The sequence below is a fragment of the Ranitomeya variabilis genome, chromosome 3 (genome assembly GCF_051348905.1).
Source record: "Ranitomeya variabilis isolate aRanVar5 chromosome 3, aRanVar5.hap1, whole genome shotgun sequence".
NCBI classification, from domain to species: Eukaryota; Metazoa; Chordata; class Amphibia; order Anura; family Dendrobatidae; genus Ranitomeya; species Ranitomeya variabilis.
The window spans coordinates 206,731,230-206,750,346 of NC_135234.1; the positions used below are offsets into that span (position 1 = coordinate 206,731,230).

General features: G+C 41.1%; 1 protein-coding gene across 2 annotated transcripts in view; it reads right to left on the reverse strand.

Annotated features, from left to right (window-relative positions):
• ETNK2 (ethanolamine kinase 2) overlaps positions 1 to 19,117 on the reverse strand; it is an 87,200-nt gene that overhangs the window by 10,373 nt on the left and 57,710 nt on the right. For both annotated transcript variants that reach the window (XM_077295045.1, XM_077295046.1), the window contains 5 exons: positions 14,211 to 14,470; positions 5,093 to 5,224; positions 2,633 to 2,775; positions 2,466 to 2,549; positions 449 to 609 (listed from right to left, as the gene is read on the reverse strand). In XM_077295045.1, the coding sequence (XP_077151160.1) occupies positions 449 to 609; positions 2,466 to 2,549; positions 2,633 to 2,775; positions 5,093 to 5,224; positions 14,211 to 14,470 (780 nt within the window). The remainder of the gene's footprint in view (positions 1 to 448; positions 610 to 2,465; positions 2,550 to 2,632; positions 2,776 to 5,092; positions 5,225 to 14,210; positions 14,471 to 19,117) is intronic.

A 19,117-nucleotide genomic window follows, 5' to 3' on the forward strand; every position in this document is an offset into this window, starting at 1 on the left:
CGGCGCACTTGCGTTTTGCGCCGCATGCGTCGCTGCGGCGCCCGCGACGGGGCGCAGAGGACGCAGCAAGTTGCATTTTTGCTGCGTCCAAATTCAATGAAAAAAACGACGCATGCGGCGCAAAACGCAGCGTTGTGCATGCGTTTTGCTGCGGTTTTGTTTGCGTTGTGCGCTGCGGCGCCGACGCTGCGGCGCACAACGCAAATGTGAACGTAGACTTAGTGTTTTTTTAAAATAAAAGTTTAAGTATTATTTATTGATATTGCTATTTTATTAGATGATACTTTTTTTCTTCTTAGAGTGTTAGGATGTTTAGAATAAGTTATAATGTTTCTAATCTATTACAGAATGTTGGTTCTACCTTGAGTTACTCAACATAAGTGATATATTCATAGTGGGAGCACGCAAAATAGAATTATATACAATGTTGTACCCAGAATCGACTCACCAGTACAAACTGATTAACTTGAATACAAAGATCGTCCACCTCTTTGTCTTGTGGCTCTTCCTTTTCTCCTCTCAGCCTTTTGCAGGCAACCAAGTAATGCCGCAACCAGTCTAGTTGAGTCTTTCTGTCAGGAAACAATCGATAATCTGGCTCACTCACTCCTAGAAAAGAAGTGTAAACCATTATCTCTTTCACGTGTTAATACTGATGCCTTCAGCATTGCACAGTTTCAAAGACTAGAGTTCTAGAAATACTGGCATTGAAGAGCCATATTGGCAATAACTGGCTGGTATTTTATTTCTGTAATCCCTTTCCGACATATTATGTATGTCACAGGCTGGGTATCTGTGTACGGAACAGCTCAATAGCTCTGCCCTTCCCATACCAGTAAGAGCTGACTAGTTTACAAAACTAACATCTTCCCGTAACAGCAGCGGCTGGCGCAAAGCTCTGATTTATGCCGTTAAATTGGAATCTGTCTGTAGGATCATCCCTCCTAAGCAGTCTATATGGGTATGAATATCATAGAAAGTTGAAATAAAGGATACCTTGATATCTGTGAACCAATGACTTTTTCCAGAAAAATCCAATTTTTTTTAACCCCTTCACAGCCTATTTTCATTTTTTCCTTCCCAGAGCCATAACTCTTAATTTCTGTCCACATGGACATATGAGGGCTTGATTTTGCAAAACGAGTTGTACTTTCGAATGGCACCAATCAATTTACCATATAGTGTACTCGAAAATGGAAAAAAAATTCCAAGTGCGGTGAAATTGTGAAAAAAACCCCACAATTCTGACAATCGGAATTGTTTTGGCGGTGTACATTTTGCAGTAAAAAGGACTATGCAATATGATTCTCCTCATCATTACGATTACGGCAATACCAAACATGTCCAGTTTTTTTTATTATGGCCCAGACCTGCAGCTCAACTTGTGATTGTTAGTGGCAGGTCCTGGCTGTAAGACACAGCCATCGCCTGCAGGGTATGGGGCGAGCTCGCGCTTTGAGCCTGCCCCATACACCCGATTCCAACTTGCGCCTTATATATATGGCACATATCATGAAAGGATTAATATGTAAAAGAGCTGTTAAAATCTTTGAGCCGGATACTGATATACATGAGAATCTCCCGCCAGAGCTTATTATACATGAAAGGGGTCATTAACAGTGTGAGACATGTAATGACTGACAGTCTGCTCTCATGATCTCACTGCAGAGCTATGTGTGATTATAACTTATACAGTACGATACTGCTGAATAGTCTTAATAAATCGGGCCACAGTGGTTTTGTTCAATCCATGTTCAACAATGTAGGTTACATTTCCAAGATTAGTTTTTACTGAGTTTTTGACACTTTTTATTTTCGCAGTTAAAAAAACAACGTCTTACAGTTCCAGCACAGTGGATCGGATTTATAGAAATCTCTTGTCAACTGTCCTTTTGTTTTTTTACATAGTTTATACTGACCTGCGGTGCGTGTGTGAAATACACTACATGTCAATTTCTCTTGAGGGTACGCTGAGTTTTATTTGTTGATTTCCCCAATTTAATTGCATTAGAGAATCCACAGGTAAAGAAAATGATTTTTTTTTGTGTGTCTGCTGCGGAAATGCATTAAAAACGAATGTAATCCGCACAGGACTAGTAAAGTTTTGTCAAAGTCAAAAAACAGGAAGTATCAAAAATAAATCAGCTTTATGTAAAATAGTCAAAAAACACGAAAAAATGCATATAAAAAATGCAAGTAAGTAAATTTACTCAATAGGTGCAGAAATGCTGCAGAAGAAAACCTCACCCCTCACCACATACTCATTGTGGGAATGCAGCCTTAAACTTTTTTACGCTTTACTCAAGTTGCAGAAAAAGATCACAACGATCCCAGGTAGGCCAATTGTGTCATATATTTGATGGTGGTAAACTATGAGATCTCACCAGCAACGCATAAAATAGACTAGTAATCTAGAAATAAGGAACAAAACAGCAGAAATAATAACAATAAAATATAACTATTACCTGCAAATTCATTAAAATGATTAGCAATGTCGTAGGCCTGGTAATTGAATCCAGCATATTCATAATCAATAAACCGGACGTGACCTGTCAGGAAACAAAATGGGTGTCAGCAAACATTAGTGAACTCAATTTATGAAAACACTTGTAACCCCCTTCAGTGGTCTTACCTTCTTCTTCATTGTAGATGACATTCTTACATAGTAAGTCATTATGACAAAAAACAATAGGTGACTCAAGAGATGGTAAGTACTTCTGCAGCCAGGTAAGTTCTTCCTCCAACACCTTCATGCTGGGAATCCCTGCTTGTAACCTATAGATAAGTAGCGTACATGAATAAGGGTTGTGTAGAAGTATAGAGATCTCAATATCCAACCGGAGTAAAAAAAAAAAAAGTCACATGTGGGGTGTACAGACCATCGTCAGCCATGTGAACAACGGCTGAGAACAATTTTGGCTTCAAGTAGTTTTTTCTACACAGAATATAGGGAACAGAAATGGAAAATAATGTACCCCTGCATAATAATAAGTAATAATGGCCTGCTAGATGAGTGACAGCTGGACTATATAGTAGTGCTTCACCGGAGGGAAGCAATGATTTCCTGCCATGAGGTCTTTCATCTGTCGTTCATGGGAGTGGTAGGGCTCAACTTCATATGAATGTATAGCCAGTCCAGAACTGATCACTGACCAATGCAAGAAAAATATTTAGAATTGAGAGTCCTCAGTGGTTGATACCTTTTAATGGCTAACTGAAAAGATGGTAACAAATTGCAATTACAATTTGTTACCATCTTTTCAGTTAGCCATTAAAAGGTATCAACCACTGAGGACTCTCAATTCTAAATATTTTTCTATCTACTGGCTAACACGGTACCCAGATATATTTCTTTCCTGACCAATGCAAGTCAGTATGTCGGTTCACAAGAATGGTTTTACACATAGACCGATTATCCGCATTAGTGATGAGTGAACGTGCTCGGATAAGGGGTTATTCCAGAATGCTCGGGTGCTATGTTCGAGTCCTGCTCCTGCATGTCTCGTGGCTGTTCAACAGGCAATCCCTTTGTGTGTTGTGGCTGTCGAAAAGCCACGAGATATGCAGGCAAGCGGGCTCGAACATACTTTTCAAGCTCCCGAAGTCTCGCTTAGCCCCGATCATGCACGGATAACACCTTATCGTTCATCACTAGTCTGCATGTAAAAAATTGCAGCATGCACTACTTTAATCCGTATTCTGGATCAGCCGCATCCATTAATAGCCAGTGGGTGTGTATAAAACGGATCCCATACAGATTACTATCTGAATGTCTTGCATTTTTTACGGATCGATTACAATTATAAATGGGAACATTTATAAGTATTCTGAAGTGCTATACCTAGTTATCATATTTGAGGACATATTTTGGTGTTATTAAATATAAAAGGGAAACTGTAATTGATCTTAAAGAATGTAATCAATTAAGAAATACTTAAGTAAAAAACAGATGCCATACGGATGTACAAAGTGAATAGATGGATAATACATATGACCATACGGATGAAAAATATCTTTCTGTGTGAATTGCGGATGAGTTTTTATACACTGATGTGTATCTATCCATCCATGGATTCAGACATCTATGAAGCATAGACAGACAACGATGTTAATGCATGGTTTTCTGTGTCCTGCTGCATTGGGGTAAGGTCACATAGTCACTTGGTGGGTGCATGATGTCAGTGATGGTAATGCTTGGTTTTGGGGAGGAAAACTGAATTGTAGTAGGGCCATACAGTTGCAAGGTGCGTGCATGATACCATCGATGTTAATGAGTGGTCTTGTGGGTAAAACTACAATGGAGTAAGGTTACAAAGTCCGGGTATGATACCATTACTGCTAATGAGTGGTTTTGTGGGCAAAACTGCAATGGGGAAGGATCCCATAGCCACAAGGTGCGGGCATTATGCTGATGTTCCTGACAGTCACAGCTGTCAAATAGATCGTAGAGAAATTGGTGCAAATGTATTACTTATTGTAGTTGGTCACACAGTCATGAGGAATAGGAGATCTGATGGATCCTCTTTAAAGAGGTATTCCTATTTTACTACGTTATGATATCCAGTTAGGATATTGTCATTTATATTATGATCATGGGGGACGTTTACAAAGGGATCAGGGTGCCTGTGACTCTTTTTTGCCCAACAGCGGGAATGGGGTTGAGAAAAGCTGTAAAGCAGCCTCGGAATTTAATCTTGCACTGTCATCTCTTAGCGCTGAAGATCAGTGGGGGTCCCGACAGACAGACTGCCACAGATCAAGAAAATCTGACATATCCTCAGACATGCCATCACTGCTATTTTTTAAATAAGGCAAATGACCATTGCATTCGTATGGTTAACCCCAACTAGTGCTATTGTATCTTTTTATGGCTTTTTTGCACATCATGTTCTGTAAACTCTAGGCAGGTTGATGGGAGAAAAATACAGAATATCAGCAGTTTTAGACCTTCGAAGTAAACCTCAGTCTTACCAATATGTTATCCCATCTCAGCTCTATTCTGGGGTAATTACTGATAATGACATAAAATCAATGACGGGTCATATTCTGTGAACTCCCTTATTATTTTCCCATGTTCTGTATGCAGCCATACCTGTCCTCAGGTCCTTCTTCAGTATGCAGGATTGATAGATACTTGTTCAGTTTCTGCCACAGAGATGCCCTTGGAAGGCGGCCATTTTGGGCTGGGATACAGTGATATTTAGCCATTTCAAGTGCAATCAAGCTGTAAAAAAATGAGACTCCAATCTTAGATTACAGATAATTAGGTACAGCTACTACAGTATGTGATTTTAATGGATTCAAGTAATAGTGCTATATGAAATAAATATCCAATGATATATCAGGGTCAGGTCATACAGCTCTGGCAAAAATCAAGAGACCACTGCAAAATGTTCAGTTTGTCTGATTTCTCTCTTTAAAGGTATATTTTTTAGTAAAATGTAAATTGTTCTTTTATTCTATAAACTTCTGACAACATGTCTCCGAATTACCAAGCAATAAATTTTGTATTTTTTTTTCTGACAAAGAAAAATGGTCAAAATTAAAAAACAAAAGAGTGCTTTCAGACTTCAAATAATGCATTTTTAATCACAGCTGTCATGCATCTTGGCATGCTTCCCACCAGTCTTTCACACTGCTTCTGGCGCAAAAATTTAAGCAGTTCTTCTTTGTTTGATGGCTTGTGACTATCCATCATCCTCTTGATTACATTCCAGAGGTTTTCAATGGGGTTCAGGTCTGGAGACTGGGCTGCCCATGACAGGGTTTTGATGCATTTTTGCCAGAGCTGTATACTCATAAGGTGCGGACATGATGCCAACATGTCCAAACAGTCGCAGCAGCTGTTATATGGATTGTAGGTAAAAGATGTACATTGATACCAGTATAGATAGATATTTAGGTAACGCTGATGCTCAGTAAAATAGTGTATAGCAATATTACATAATCGATTTGCCCTTACTACGGTTTGTGTAGGAGACCCTCTTGTGCACACAGAGTCAAGTGCAGAGAGGGTGTACAAAGGAACATGGCGTCCATCAAGTTCAAAATGTCTATGGGGGCCTCCCCACTCTACCCAAAAAGTTGATGTTGGGGGAGATAGGGGTTGGCAAGTTGAATTTTAATGCCCAATTCTTTTAATCTCTAGGAGATAAGCGGTTACCATGGCTTTCTCCGCTCGGTGAACACTTGACTGAGCTGAATGTTCTTCTGCATTGTCAGCCAACAGCTATAGTATAGGTACGGCCAGACTCTGGCACTCCAGATCCGTGGACAAAAAGACTGCCAGGGGCAACCATGAAGAATCTGATTTCCCATTGCTGCACTTCAAAAGGTCAAGGACCGAGGGACTAACAAGACTTAGCTGTGGATAAATATGATAAATGTAAAATTACACATAAAGTGAAAGGCAGTGACAGATAAAATGTTATGTGTCACTTATAGGATATTTCTAAATAGAGATGAGATAAAATCTTTACAACATTATATGACGTGCTGTAAAGTTTTAGGGCCCACATCCACTCATTTATCTGAACCATGAAAGATTGCTTGTACGCAGCACATCATCTTGTGAACATGCTCATCTGCCAATCGCTTCTGATGGAAATGGTACTAGCGGAGGAAAGACATGTTATAGTCTCAATCTGGGCAATTTACCCACGTAAAGCCACCCTTCCTGCGGAGGTCACCAGAGCTAATAATTTTGTGCTTGTTTGCATTTTACAGGCATCAGTCTATCAGATTTTCCAATGTGTCTGGCTGCAACTCAATCCACCATTATGCCCAATGGCACCAAGCCTAATCGTGTGGCTACTGGGCATCACAATGGGGCGCTGCTTCTGATGACTGATGACCAGTTGCAGAATGTTATCTCATCCTTATACACAGAAAGATTAACAATTATATAATAAAAGTGCTGCAATTTTCTAATATACTTCTTGTTTCTATTCTCCCATGTTTAGTTTTGCTGCAGATGATGAATATTCCCATTTATATCCAGAGGTTGAAAACGTATCATGAACATATCCTATTGACACTGATAGCTTAGTAAGTCCTGCCTGATATGTGATGTTCATGTGTATGTCAGACCTTGGGTAGGAGTGTATGAACTGGGCTCCATACATGTCAAGGTGCCACCATTAAAAAGGAGATATCTGGGACTATATAAAAAAACTAAAAATGTACCCAACTACTAACAGCCAGGTAATTACAACTTACCTACCTGCTGAGACCAGCACTGTTCTTCCCCAGCACAGAGCGGTCACAGACCGCTCCTGCAGGGGATTCAGAAGCCTCTGCTGACGTCACGTCTATAGAACGGAGGCTTTACATCACCAAGCACAATGCCAAGTATTGGATGGACTGGTGTAAATCATGGCAGCACTGGAATCTGGAGCAGTAGAAACATATCTGTGGAGTGACAAATCACAATTCTATCTGGCAGTCTGAGAAAATTAACCATACCAAGACAGTTTGGACAATTGTAGCTTCCAACTTTGTGGGAACAGTGTGGAAAAGGCCATAATCTGTTCCAGCCTGACTGTGCCCCAGTGAACAAAGCAAGGTCCATAAAGGTATGATTGGGTCAGTTTGATGTGGACAAAATCGAATGGCCATACAGTGTCACGCCTCAACCCCATTGAACACCCTTGGGATAAAGTAGAATGGAGACTGCATTCCAGGCCTTCTTGTTCAACATCAAAGCACCTCTGGAGGAATGGTAAAAATTCCCAAGTCACACTCCAAAATCTTGTAGAAAACAGGAGCGGAGGCTGTTATATCTGCAAAAGAGGGAGCAGGGATCCGCTCCATATTAATGTCTAAACTATATATGTCGAATGTCTAAATATATATAATTATTATTATTTATTCATATAGCGCCATTAATTCCATGGTGCTGTACATGAGAAAAGGGGTTATGTACAGGGTAATAGATTACAGTAAACAAATTTACAATGACAGACTGGTGCAGAGGGGAGATGACCCTGTCCTTGCGGACTTACATTCTACGGGATAATGGGGAGGGGACAGAAGGTCGGGGGAGTAGCAGCTCTGGCGGTCGTGAGGAGGTAGCTCTGGCGGTTGGTGATATATATATATACACTCACCGGCCACTTTATTAGGTACACCTGTCCAACTTCTTGTTAACACTTAATTTCTAATCAGCCAATCACATGGCGGCAACTCAGTGCATTTAGGCATGTAGACATGGTCAAGACAATCTCCTGCAGTTCAAACCGAGCATCAGTATGGGGAAGAAAGGTGATTTGAGTGCCTTTGAACGTGGCATGGTTGTTGGTGCCAGAAGGGCTGGTCTGAGTATTTCAGAAACTGCTGATCTACTGGGATTTTCACGCACAACCATCTCTAGGGTTTACAGAGAATGGTCCGAAAAAGAAAAAAAATCCAGTGAGCGGCAGTTCTGTGGGCGGAAATGCCTTGTTGAGGCCAGAGGTCAGAGGAGAATGGGCAGACTGGTTCGAGCTGATAGAAAGGCAACAGTGACTCAAATCGCCACCCGTTACAACCAAGGTAGGCCTAAGAGCATCTCTGAACGCACAGTGCGTCGAACTTTGAGGCAGATGGGCTACAGCAGCAGAAGACCACACCGGGTACCACTCCTTTCAGCTAAGAACAGGAAACTGAGGCTACAATTTGTACAAGCTCATCGAAATTGGACAGTAGAAGATTGGAAAAACGTTGCTTGGTCTGATGAGTCTCGATTTCTGCTGCGACATTCGGATGGTAGGGTCAGAATTTGGCGTAAACAACATGAAAGCATGGATCCATCCTGCCTTGTATGGAGCATCTTTGGGATGTGCAGCCGACAAATCTGCGGCAACTGTGTGATGCCATCATGTCAATATGGACCAAAATCTCTGAGGAATGCTTCCAGCACCTTGTTGAATCTATGCCACGAAGAATTGAGGCAGTTCTGAAGGCAAAAGGGGGTCCAACCCGTTACTAGCATGGTGTACCTAATAAAGTGGCCGGTGAGTGTATATATATATATATATATATATATATATATATATATATATATATATATATATATATACACTGCTCAAAAAAAATAAAGGGAACACTAAAATCCCACATCCTAGATATCACCGAATGAGATATTCCAGTTGTAAATCTTTATTCATTACATATTGGAATGTGTTGAGAACAATAAAACCTAAAAATGATCAACGTAAGTCACAACTAATATCCCACGGATGTCTGGAGTTGGAATGATGCTCAAAATCAAAGTGGAAAATGAAGTTACAGGCTGATCCAACTTCAGTGGAAATTCCTCAAGACAAGCAAATGATGCTCAGTAGTGTGTGTGGCCTCCACGTGCCTGTATGACCTCCCTACAATGCCTGGGCATGCTCCAGATGAGGCGGCGGATGGTCTCCTGAGGGATCTCCTCCCAGACCTGGACTAAAGCATCCGCCAACTCCTGGACAGTCTGAGGTGCAACGTGACTTTGGTGGATGGTGCAAGACATGATGTCACAGATATGCTCAATCGGATTCAGGTCTGGGGAACGGGCGGGCCAGTCCATAGCTTCAATGCCTTCATCTTGCAGGAACTGCTGACACACTCCAGCCACATGAGGTCTGGCATTGTCCTGCATTAGGTGGAACCCAGGGCCAACCGCACCAGCATATGGTCTCACAAGAGGTCTGAGGATCTCATCTCGGTACCTAATGGCAGTCAGGCTACCTCTGGCTGTGCAGCCCTCCAAAGAAATACCATCACACACCATTACTGACCCATTGCCAAACCGGTCATGCTGAAGGATGTTGCAGGCAGCAGATCGCTCTCCATGGCGTCTCCAGACTCTGTCACATGTGCTCAGTGTGAACCTGCTTTCATCTGTGAAGAGTACAGGGCGCTAGTGGCGAATTTGCCAATCCTGGTGTTCTGTGGCAAATGTCAAGCGTCCTGCATGGTGTTGGGCTGTGAGCACAACCCCCATCTGTGGACGCCGGGCACTCAGACCATCCTCATGAAGTCAGTTTCTAACCATTTGTGCAGACACATGCACATTTGTGGCCTGCTGGAGGTCATTCTGCAGGGCTCTGGCAGTGCTCCTCCTTGCACAAAGGCTGAGGTAGCGGTCCTGCTGCTTCTACGGCCCCCTCCACGTCTCCTGGTGCACTGGCCTGTCTCCTGGTAGCACCTCCAGCCTCTGGACACTACGCTGACAGACACAGCAAACCTTGCCACAGCTCGCATTGATGTGCCATCATGGATGAGCTGCACTACCTGAGCCACTTGAGTGGGTTGTAAAGTCCGTCTCATGCTACCACGAGTGTGAAAGCACAACAAACATTCAAAAGTGACCAAAACATCAGCCAGAAAGCATTGGTATCTAGATGTGGTCTGTGGTCCCCACCTGCAGAACCACTCCTTTATTGAGTGTGTCTTGATAATTGCCAATAATTTCCATCTGTTGTCTATTCCATTTGCACAACAGCATGTGAAATTGATTGTCAGTGTTGCTTCCTAAGTGGACAGTTTGATTTCACAGAAGTTTGATTTACTTGAAGTTATATTCTGTTGTTTAAGCGTTCCATTTATTTTTTTGAGCAGTGTATATATATATATATATATATATATATATATATATATATATATATATATATATATATATATATATATATTATATATATATTTTTATATTATATATAGATCTACCATGGAAAAATGCTCTTGTATTAGTCAAACAGGAATTTTCGAGGGGTTGGGATCATTGAAGTCAGACCAATTCCTAGCCTCATTGTGTTTTCGACTATACACAGTGAGGTGTACCCTGGCTATAAACTATTATTTTTTTATATTACTATAGATGTACAGTAACTGAGATTTAGGTTTTGTCATACAGCCCATTTATAATTTATGGGGTATGTGTGACGCTAGTCGCTTCTCACGACCATGAGTCAGAATAGTCAAGGAGTCTAAAGTCAGAAGCCAGAAAGAAGTCCAAGGTCAGGCAACAAAATATCAAGCATACAGAACTGAAGGCACAGGGAGCACAAACCTCACTAGCTGAATGTAGGTCTGGCAGAAACAGCTCAGTTAAGTACCATGGCAATCACCTGGGATAATGAACACTTGGAGACAGCCTAAGCCTTCCAGTCTCAGATTAAATAGTTGAGCTGTCAATCAACACATTGACAGCACGCCTCTGTATCAAATTGGACGGCCAAGCTGTCAGTAACTGCATCCCAAATACACTGCGGGGTGGAACAGTGACAATATGTTTTACCGATTTCTTTTGTTTTCTTTCTCGATTTTTAATATCCACATGAGATATATTTTAGTGATTATTCTCAATAAGTATAACAATCTGAATAGTGATTTTCTTGCTGTAATGTTGTGTCAGGCAGTGCATTTTTTGAATTGCGTAAGGTTTAGTTGCCAACCACCCACAACTACAACTTACAATGGCTTGCAAAAGTATTCACACCCTTGGCTTTTTACCTATTTTGTTACATTACATCCTGTATTTAACTATTTTTGTAATCCGATTTGTGTGTGATGCATCAGCACTAAATACTCCAAGTTGGAGATGTAAAGTGAGAAAAATATTAGGCATACCGGTAATTAAATTTATGGGATCAAATAACAAAAAATTGGCATGTGCATATTTATTCACCCCTTTGCTATGAAGCACCTAAAAATTTCTGGTGCAAGCAATTACCTTCATAAGCTTAGTGACAGGAAGTCCACTTGTGTGCAATGTAAGAGTCACATGGTCTGTCAGTATATACACACCTTTTCTGAAAGACCCCAGAGGCTGTAACAACATTAAGCAAGTGGCACCACTAACTAAACAACACCAAAGACCAGGGAGATCTCCAAACAGGTCAGGGTCAAAGTTGTTGAGAAGTACAAGTCAGGGTTGGGAAATAGAAAAGTATCACAATCTCTAATGATTCCTCAGATCACCATGAAATGGAAAGAACATGGTACAACAACAAACCTGCCAAGAGAGGGTCTCCCACCAAAACACTCAGCCTGGTCAAAGAAGGCATTTATCAAATAGGCCGCCAAAAGACGAAAGGTAGAGTAAACAAACACTGCACTCGTACAGTTCAAAGGAGTTGCTTCAGGGGAACAATTTATTGGAATATGGTGAAGAAGGTGAAACAACAGGCAACTGACGTTTCGGCCAACCAGTGGCCTTGATCACAATATTGCCTTTTGGCGGTTCGTTTCTCTAAACAGACATATGGTGTTTATGGGAAAATCAAGTGAGCAGTTGGTAAAGTCTTTACCACATAGGGGAAATGTATGGCCAACGGTCCAAATAGAGAGCGTCAGAGTCGGTGGAAAAACACACCACATAACCAGAAGAAGACTTGCCGTATAGTGTAGAGCCTATTGGGGCCAAGAAGGATGTGAGTAACAGTGCTGTTTGTTTGCTTGTTAGTCTGGAAGCAATACAGGCACATTCATCGGTGGCACAGCGGGGACCGCAATTCAGGTCCTGGGAGCCAGTATTGGTGGCTAAGTGGGGAGAGCTGACAAAACGTGTGTCCTAGCAGGTGAGCGGCTCTTCCAAAATAGCAAAGGTAACCCTGAAGGAGCTGCAGAGTTCCCAAGCAGAGACTTGAGTATCTGTATATACGACCACAATAAGCCATACACTCCATAGAGGTGGCCTTCATGAAAGAGTGGGCAGAAAAAAATCTTTACTTCTACACAAAAATTGTAAAGCTCGTTTTGAGTTTGCCAAAAGACATGGGTGAGACTCTCCAAATGTATGGCATATAGTGCTGTGGTCAGATGAAACATTGGCCACCAATGTAAATACGGTGTCTGGCGCCAAACCAACACAGCTCATCAGCCCCAAGAACACCATCCCCACAGTGAAACATGGTGGTGGCAGAATCATGCTGTGGGGATGTTTTTCGGCAGCAGGTACAGAGAAAATGGTCATAGTTGAGGGGAAGGTGGATGGTGCAAAATACAGGGATATTCTTGAGCAAAAACAGTTTCAGTTTGTCAGTGATTTGAGACTGGGATGGAGGTTCACCTTCCAAAAAAAACAATCACCCAAAGCATACTGATAAAGCAACCTTTAAGTGCTTTAAATTGTTCTTCAAGTTATTGATCAAGTACAAAAAAAAAATCAATTTGAAAACGGCGCACGCCACGCCTGCGCAGTAGCAGCTATCGGTGTGTATAGAGATCCGATAGCTGCTATTACGCAGACGGTGCCATTTTGCTGGAGAAGAAAAAATAATGTTCTCTTCCAAGATGGTGCCGCCTGCACCTGTGCAGTAGCAGCTCTCGGAGATCGCCAGTGATCAAACAGTGATTACTAGGACACTAAACGTGATTATGCTGTAGTGCAGGTGCCACGGCTGGTACCCGCCTGCAGAAGGATTTTTTTTTCCTTCAGTATTCATTATGCAAACTAGGGGGCAGGTCAGTGAGGGATCAGTGACCTATCAACAGTCTGTATTATGAATGCCTAAACAGAGCACCACATGAAGACCCCCCACAGGCCGCCCCGGAGCACGAGCATATCATTAACTCAAAACTGAAAATAAAGATTAAACAACAACCACAAGACGGATTTCATCACCGGATATCATTGTAATCAGTGTAACGGCGCCAAACTGACACTGGCTGAAGGTTACTGAGTACAATCCTGCTGACAGGTTCCCTTTAAGAGGAAATGTGTAAATGTTTTTTTTAGAGGCCTAGTCAAAGCCCAGACTTGAATCCAATTGAGAATCTGTGGACAGACTTGACGATTGCTGTTCACGAGAGGAAACCATTTAACATAAAGGAGCTGGAGCAGTTTTGCCTTGAGGAATGGGCAAAAATTCCAGTGGCAAGATGTGGAAATCTCATAGGGCCTTATCCAAAGCTGTAACTGCCGCAAAAGGAGGCTTTAAAAAGTACTGGGGGTGAATACTTATGCACACTGAAGTATTCAATTATTTGGTGCTATTTGCGGTTTGCCTCACAATAAAAAGAAGACCAAATATTCACAGTTGTAGGCAAGTTCTTTATATGAACTGATGCAAATCCTCAAAAAACATAACAAAACAGTGAAATTCCAGGTTAAGAGGTAGCAAAACACGAAAATGCCAAGGTGAATACTTTCGCAAGCCACTGTACTGTACATCCCAGCAGCAATCCTATTACAACCATTTAAAGTCTTCCTACAGTCACTACGCTTTCAAAAGGCCAAATGTTACCGTAATATATGAGGCTGGCGCACATGCTCTGGTCCCAGTGCCAAGCCACGCATGAACTCATAGCAGAGTCCATTTTGAAAAGTACAAAACAGCGCTGGGGCACAGCCATGAGATTGCAACAACTGGAAACTTGTCACCTCATCCCCACGATCCACAAACAGCTCTGTCCTTTTGCCATAGACACGCACAAGGACTGCGTCCTTCATACATGGATCCACATAGCAGGCAAGAAGCTTGTTCGTGATGCCATCGGTGAACAACTGTGGATACAGGAAAAAAGATTTTGTGATTAATACAAATGATAATTCCATCTATAAAAATATTAAAAGTACATTGCTGGGGCGTACTTGAACCAGGAGGCATGAGAAACCTAGTTCTGTAGTGATAATATCCTGCTGATAAAACACTGATTTTACTGAAACAGTTAAACACAGCCCAATGAGTGACACACCACTGGAATCAGTGCCTCTGCCCCTACATCATGCTGCTCTCATATTACATAGCAAAAACCTGCTAACAGATTCCCTTTATCAAAGTTTTTGATGCAGAAACCATGCCAAAATCCATATTATTAATGCTTCAAAGCACTTGTAATAAACTTTCCGTTTATCTAAATGGAAAAATGCTTTTAGATATTATATGGTGCATATTTTCACACTTTTTTAATGAATTGGGAAAAAGCAAAGTCAATTTTGTTTTGAAATACAATGGGAGCTAAAAAAAAGCCCCCTATACCACGCTAAAAACCGTAACAAAAAAAGCATTTGTTTTTGTCTTATTATACAATTTATGTCCATTTTTAAGCCTGAAAACTCCATGTACAAAAACTTTTTTGTGAACGTACTCTAAAGCTGACATAGAACATAAGAAAAAAGGTGCCTACTTTTGCTAATTTTGAACAACCACAGTTCAAAATTTTACAAAAAACTATGGTTTCTGATGTGATTAGTTTAAGAAATGTTGGCCATTGTCAGGCTACCTCTGTCAGTTAATTGACTCCTAGAAAGTGCAGTTCTGCTGCAACTGTAACGTCCAATAAAATAAAACTTTACTATTTACCATGCAGTGAAAATAATAAGTAAAAGAAGAAAAAAAAAAACAATGTGTGAATTTTATCAACACTGACCAGTGTTGAACGTAAAGCTCACTGGAGTACCGTTAGGCTGTCAAATTTATTAGGAACCTGTCGGAGATTTTAGCTAAAGTCTATGTCAAAGAAAACCTAACTTTTATTGCACTGACCCAAAGAATTTAGGTTGTTATTTTTCCACATACGGTGATGTGGTGATGCTACTATTGTCGTGATACTACTATGTGCAATGATCCTATCATGTGCAATGATACTTCTATGTGCGGTGATGCTATGTACAGTGGGGAAATAAGTATTTGATCCCTTGCTGATTTTGTAAGTTTGCCCACTGACAAAGACATGAACAATCTATAATTTTAAGGGTAGGTTAATTTTAACATTGAGAAATAGAATATCAAAAATAAAATCCAGAAAATCACATTGTTTAAAATCTATAAATTTATTTGGATTTTGCAGTGAGAAATAAGTATTTAATCCCTCTGGCAAACAAAACTTAATACTTGGCGGCAAAACCCTTGTTGGCAAGCACAGGCGTCAGACTTTTTTTGTAGTTGATGATGAGGTTTGCGCACATGTTAGGAGGCATTTTGGTCCACTCCTCTTTGCAGATCATCTCTAAATCATTAAGATTTTGAGGCTGTCACTTGGCAACTTGGAGCTTCAACTCCCTCCATAAGTTTTCTATGGGATTCAGGTCTGGAGACTGACTAGGCCACTCGATGACCTTAATGTGCTTCTTTTTGAGCCACTCCTTTGTTTGGCTGTATGTTTTGGGTCATTGTCTTGCTGGAAGACCAAGTCAAGACCCATTTTTAATGTCCTGGCGGAGGGAAGGAGGTTGTCACTCAGGATTTTACGGTTCATGGCTCTATTCATTCTCCCATTGATGCGGTGAAGTAGTCCTGTGCCCTTAGCAGAGAAACACCCCCAAAACATAATGTTTCCACCTCTGTGCTTGACAGTGGGGACAGTGTTCTTTGGGTCATAGGCAGCATTTCTCTTCCTCCAAACACGGGGAGTTGAGTTAATACCAAATACATCAATTTTTGTCTCATCTGACCACAGCACCTTCTCCCAATCACTCACAGAAACACCCAGGTGCTCATTGGCAAACTTCAGAGAGGCCTGCACATTTGCCTTCTTGAGCAGGGGGACCTTGCGGGCACTGCTGGATTTTAAGCCTTTACAGCGTAATGTGTTACCAATGGTTTTCTTGGTGACTGTCGTACCAGCTGCCTTGAGATCTTTAACAAGTTCCCCCATGTAGTTTTAGGCTGATCTCTCACCTTCCTCATGATCAAGGATTCCCACGAGCTGAGATTTTGCATGGTGCCCCAGATCGATGTCGATTGACAGTCATTTTGTATTTCTTCCATTTTCTTACAATTGTACCAACAGTTGTCTCCTTCTCACCCAGTGTCTTATTTATGGTTTTGTAGCCCATTCCAGCTTTGTGCAGGTCTATGATCTTGTCCATGACATCCTTATAAAGCTCTTTGGTCTTGCCTATGTTGTAGAGGTTAGAGTCTGACTGATTATAAAAGACTCCTGTCCACAGATTCAACTAAAGGTGACTATGTAAGACAGCAGTCTTTAATGCAGGTAACGAGTTGATTAGGAGCATCTAACTGGCCTGTGGGAGCCAGAACTCTTAATGGTTGGTAGGGGATCAAATACTTATTTCTCACTGCAAAATCCAAATACATTTATACAATGTGATTTTCTGGATTTTATTTTTGATATTCTATCTCTCAATGTTAAAATTAACCAGCCCTTAAAATTACAGACTGTTTATTTGTCAGTGAGCAAAGTTACACAATCAGCAAGGGATCAAATAATCATTTCCCCCACTGTATAGTGAATCTTCTATGTGTGGAGATAATATTATGTGTAATGATACTACTATTATCATGATACTTCTATGTGGGGTGATACTACAATGTGCGGACATACTACTATATGCGGTGATGCTACTATTGTCATGATATTTCTATGTGGGGTGATACTACTATATGTAGTGATGCTAGTATTCTCATGATACTACTATTATAATAATAATAATAATCTTTATATAGCGCCAACATGTTCTGCAGTGCTTTACAGGTAAAGCTTCTTTCACACTTGCGTCGGTACGGGGCCGTTGCAATGCGTCGGCCCGACGTATGTTGTGAAAATTGTGCACAACGTGGACAGCGGATGCAGTTTTTCAACGCATCCCCTGCCCAGTCTATGTCCCGGGGAGGAGGGGGCGGAGATCCGGCCGCACATGCGCGGTAGAAAATGGTGGACGCGACGTACAAAAAAAAGTTACACTGAACTTTTTTTGTGACGACGGTCCGCCAAAACACAAAGGATCCAGTGCACGACGGACGTGACGTGTGGCCATCCGTCGGCATACAAGTCTATGGGTAAAAAACGCATCCTGCGGGCACATTTGCAGGATCCGTTTTTTGTCCAAAACGACGGATTGCGACGGATGCCACACGACGCAAGTGTGAAAGTAGCCTAACAGTTTCAAAGGCAAGTCATAAGTAACAACGTTAACAATACAATAGTTAAAGCACAATTACTATGACATAAAGGACATTACTATGTGCGGTGATCCTTCTATGTGAGGTGATACTATGTATAGTGAATCTTCTATGTGTGGAGATACTGCTATGTGTAATAATACTACTAATATAGTCATACTTCTATCTGCTGTGATACTACTATGTCTAAGGATACTTCTGTGTTTGGTGGCTCAGTAGACGCTACTACGTATTCACGATATAGGTGGTTATCATTCTTATACTGAGATTAAAAATATTTAGGTTTACATTTGAGCAATTTTTTTTCTAAAATCTAAAGATTGTGTTTTACAATCCTGCATTGATTGGTGCAATGTCTGTACACTCTTCTGTACCTGCGTGTTATTTCCATCTCGCTTCTGTGACTGGTGACCATTGACACTCCCCACCATAATAGAATCTGATTGGCTGTGGCCGTTCCACCCTTCCAGTTATAAGCAATAGTGGCAGGAGGCGTCAGACAGGTCAGCGAATGTACAGTTACCTTTGAACCATACAAGCGTGCCTATGATTGGGGACACTGTACACAGGAACCCTGGAGAAATGCCAGACTTTTTTTTTTTTTTTTAAATAAACCTTTGTACTCGATTCACTGTAACAGTAATAACTTTGTCAGCACATGGTTGAAAGGTCTATTCAGTATAATATTACATGTGCAGAACATAGAGCTGTGTAGTTGTGGGCTCTACTTCTGCACCCACTGATAGTTTTTTTAGACAGTAACCTATTCCGATAAATGTACTAGCAAGCTTCCATGGTAGAGCTCTACAAGGGATGCAGATTAGCCTAAAGGTATGTTCCCCTTTGGGACACAGTTTATTCATAAATACATGTCATATAAAAAGTTACAGAACTTTGTTAACTCATTCCTTTCATTTTTTTTTGCAGCCTGTATTAAATCCACAGTTATTGGAAGCAGTTCATAAGCCTGTAGAGTTGTGAGGGAACTGGACTTTATAATGAAGTTAATATTAAACTGGGACTTGTACAGATGTTAACTAAACACTTGTCAAGTTAATAGTTTATTTGGAATAATATACACTGCTCAAAAAAATAAAAGGGAACACAAACAACAGTTGTGAAGCAACACCAAATGTGAATCAATTTCCCTTGCTGTTCTGCAAATGGAACAGTGAATAGGTAGAAATTATAGGCAATTAGCAAGACACCCCTATAAAGGAGTGGTTCTGCAGGGGGTGACCACAGACCATTTCCCTGTTCTCATCCTTTTTGGCTGTTGTCTTGGT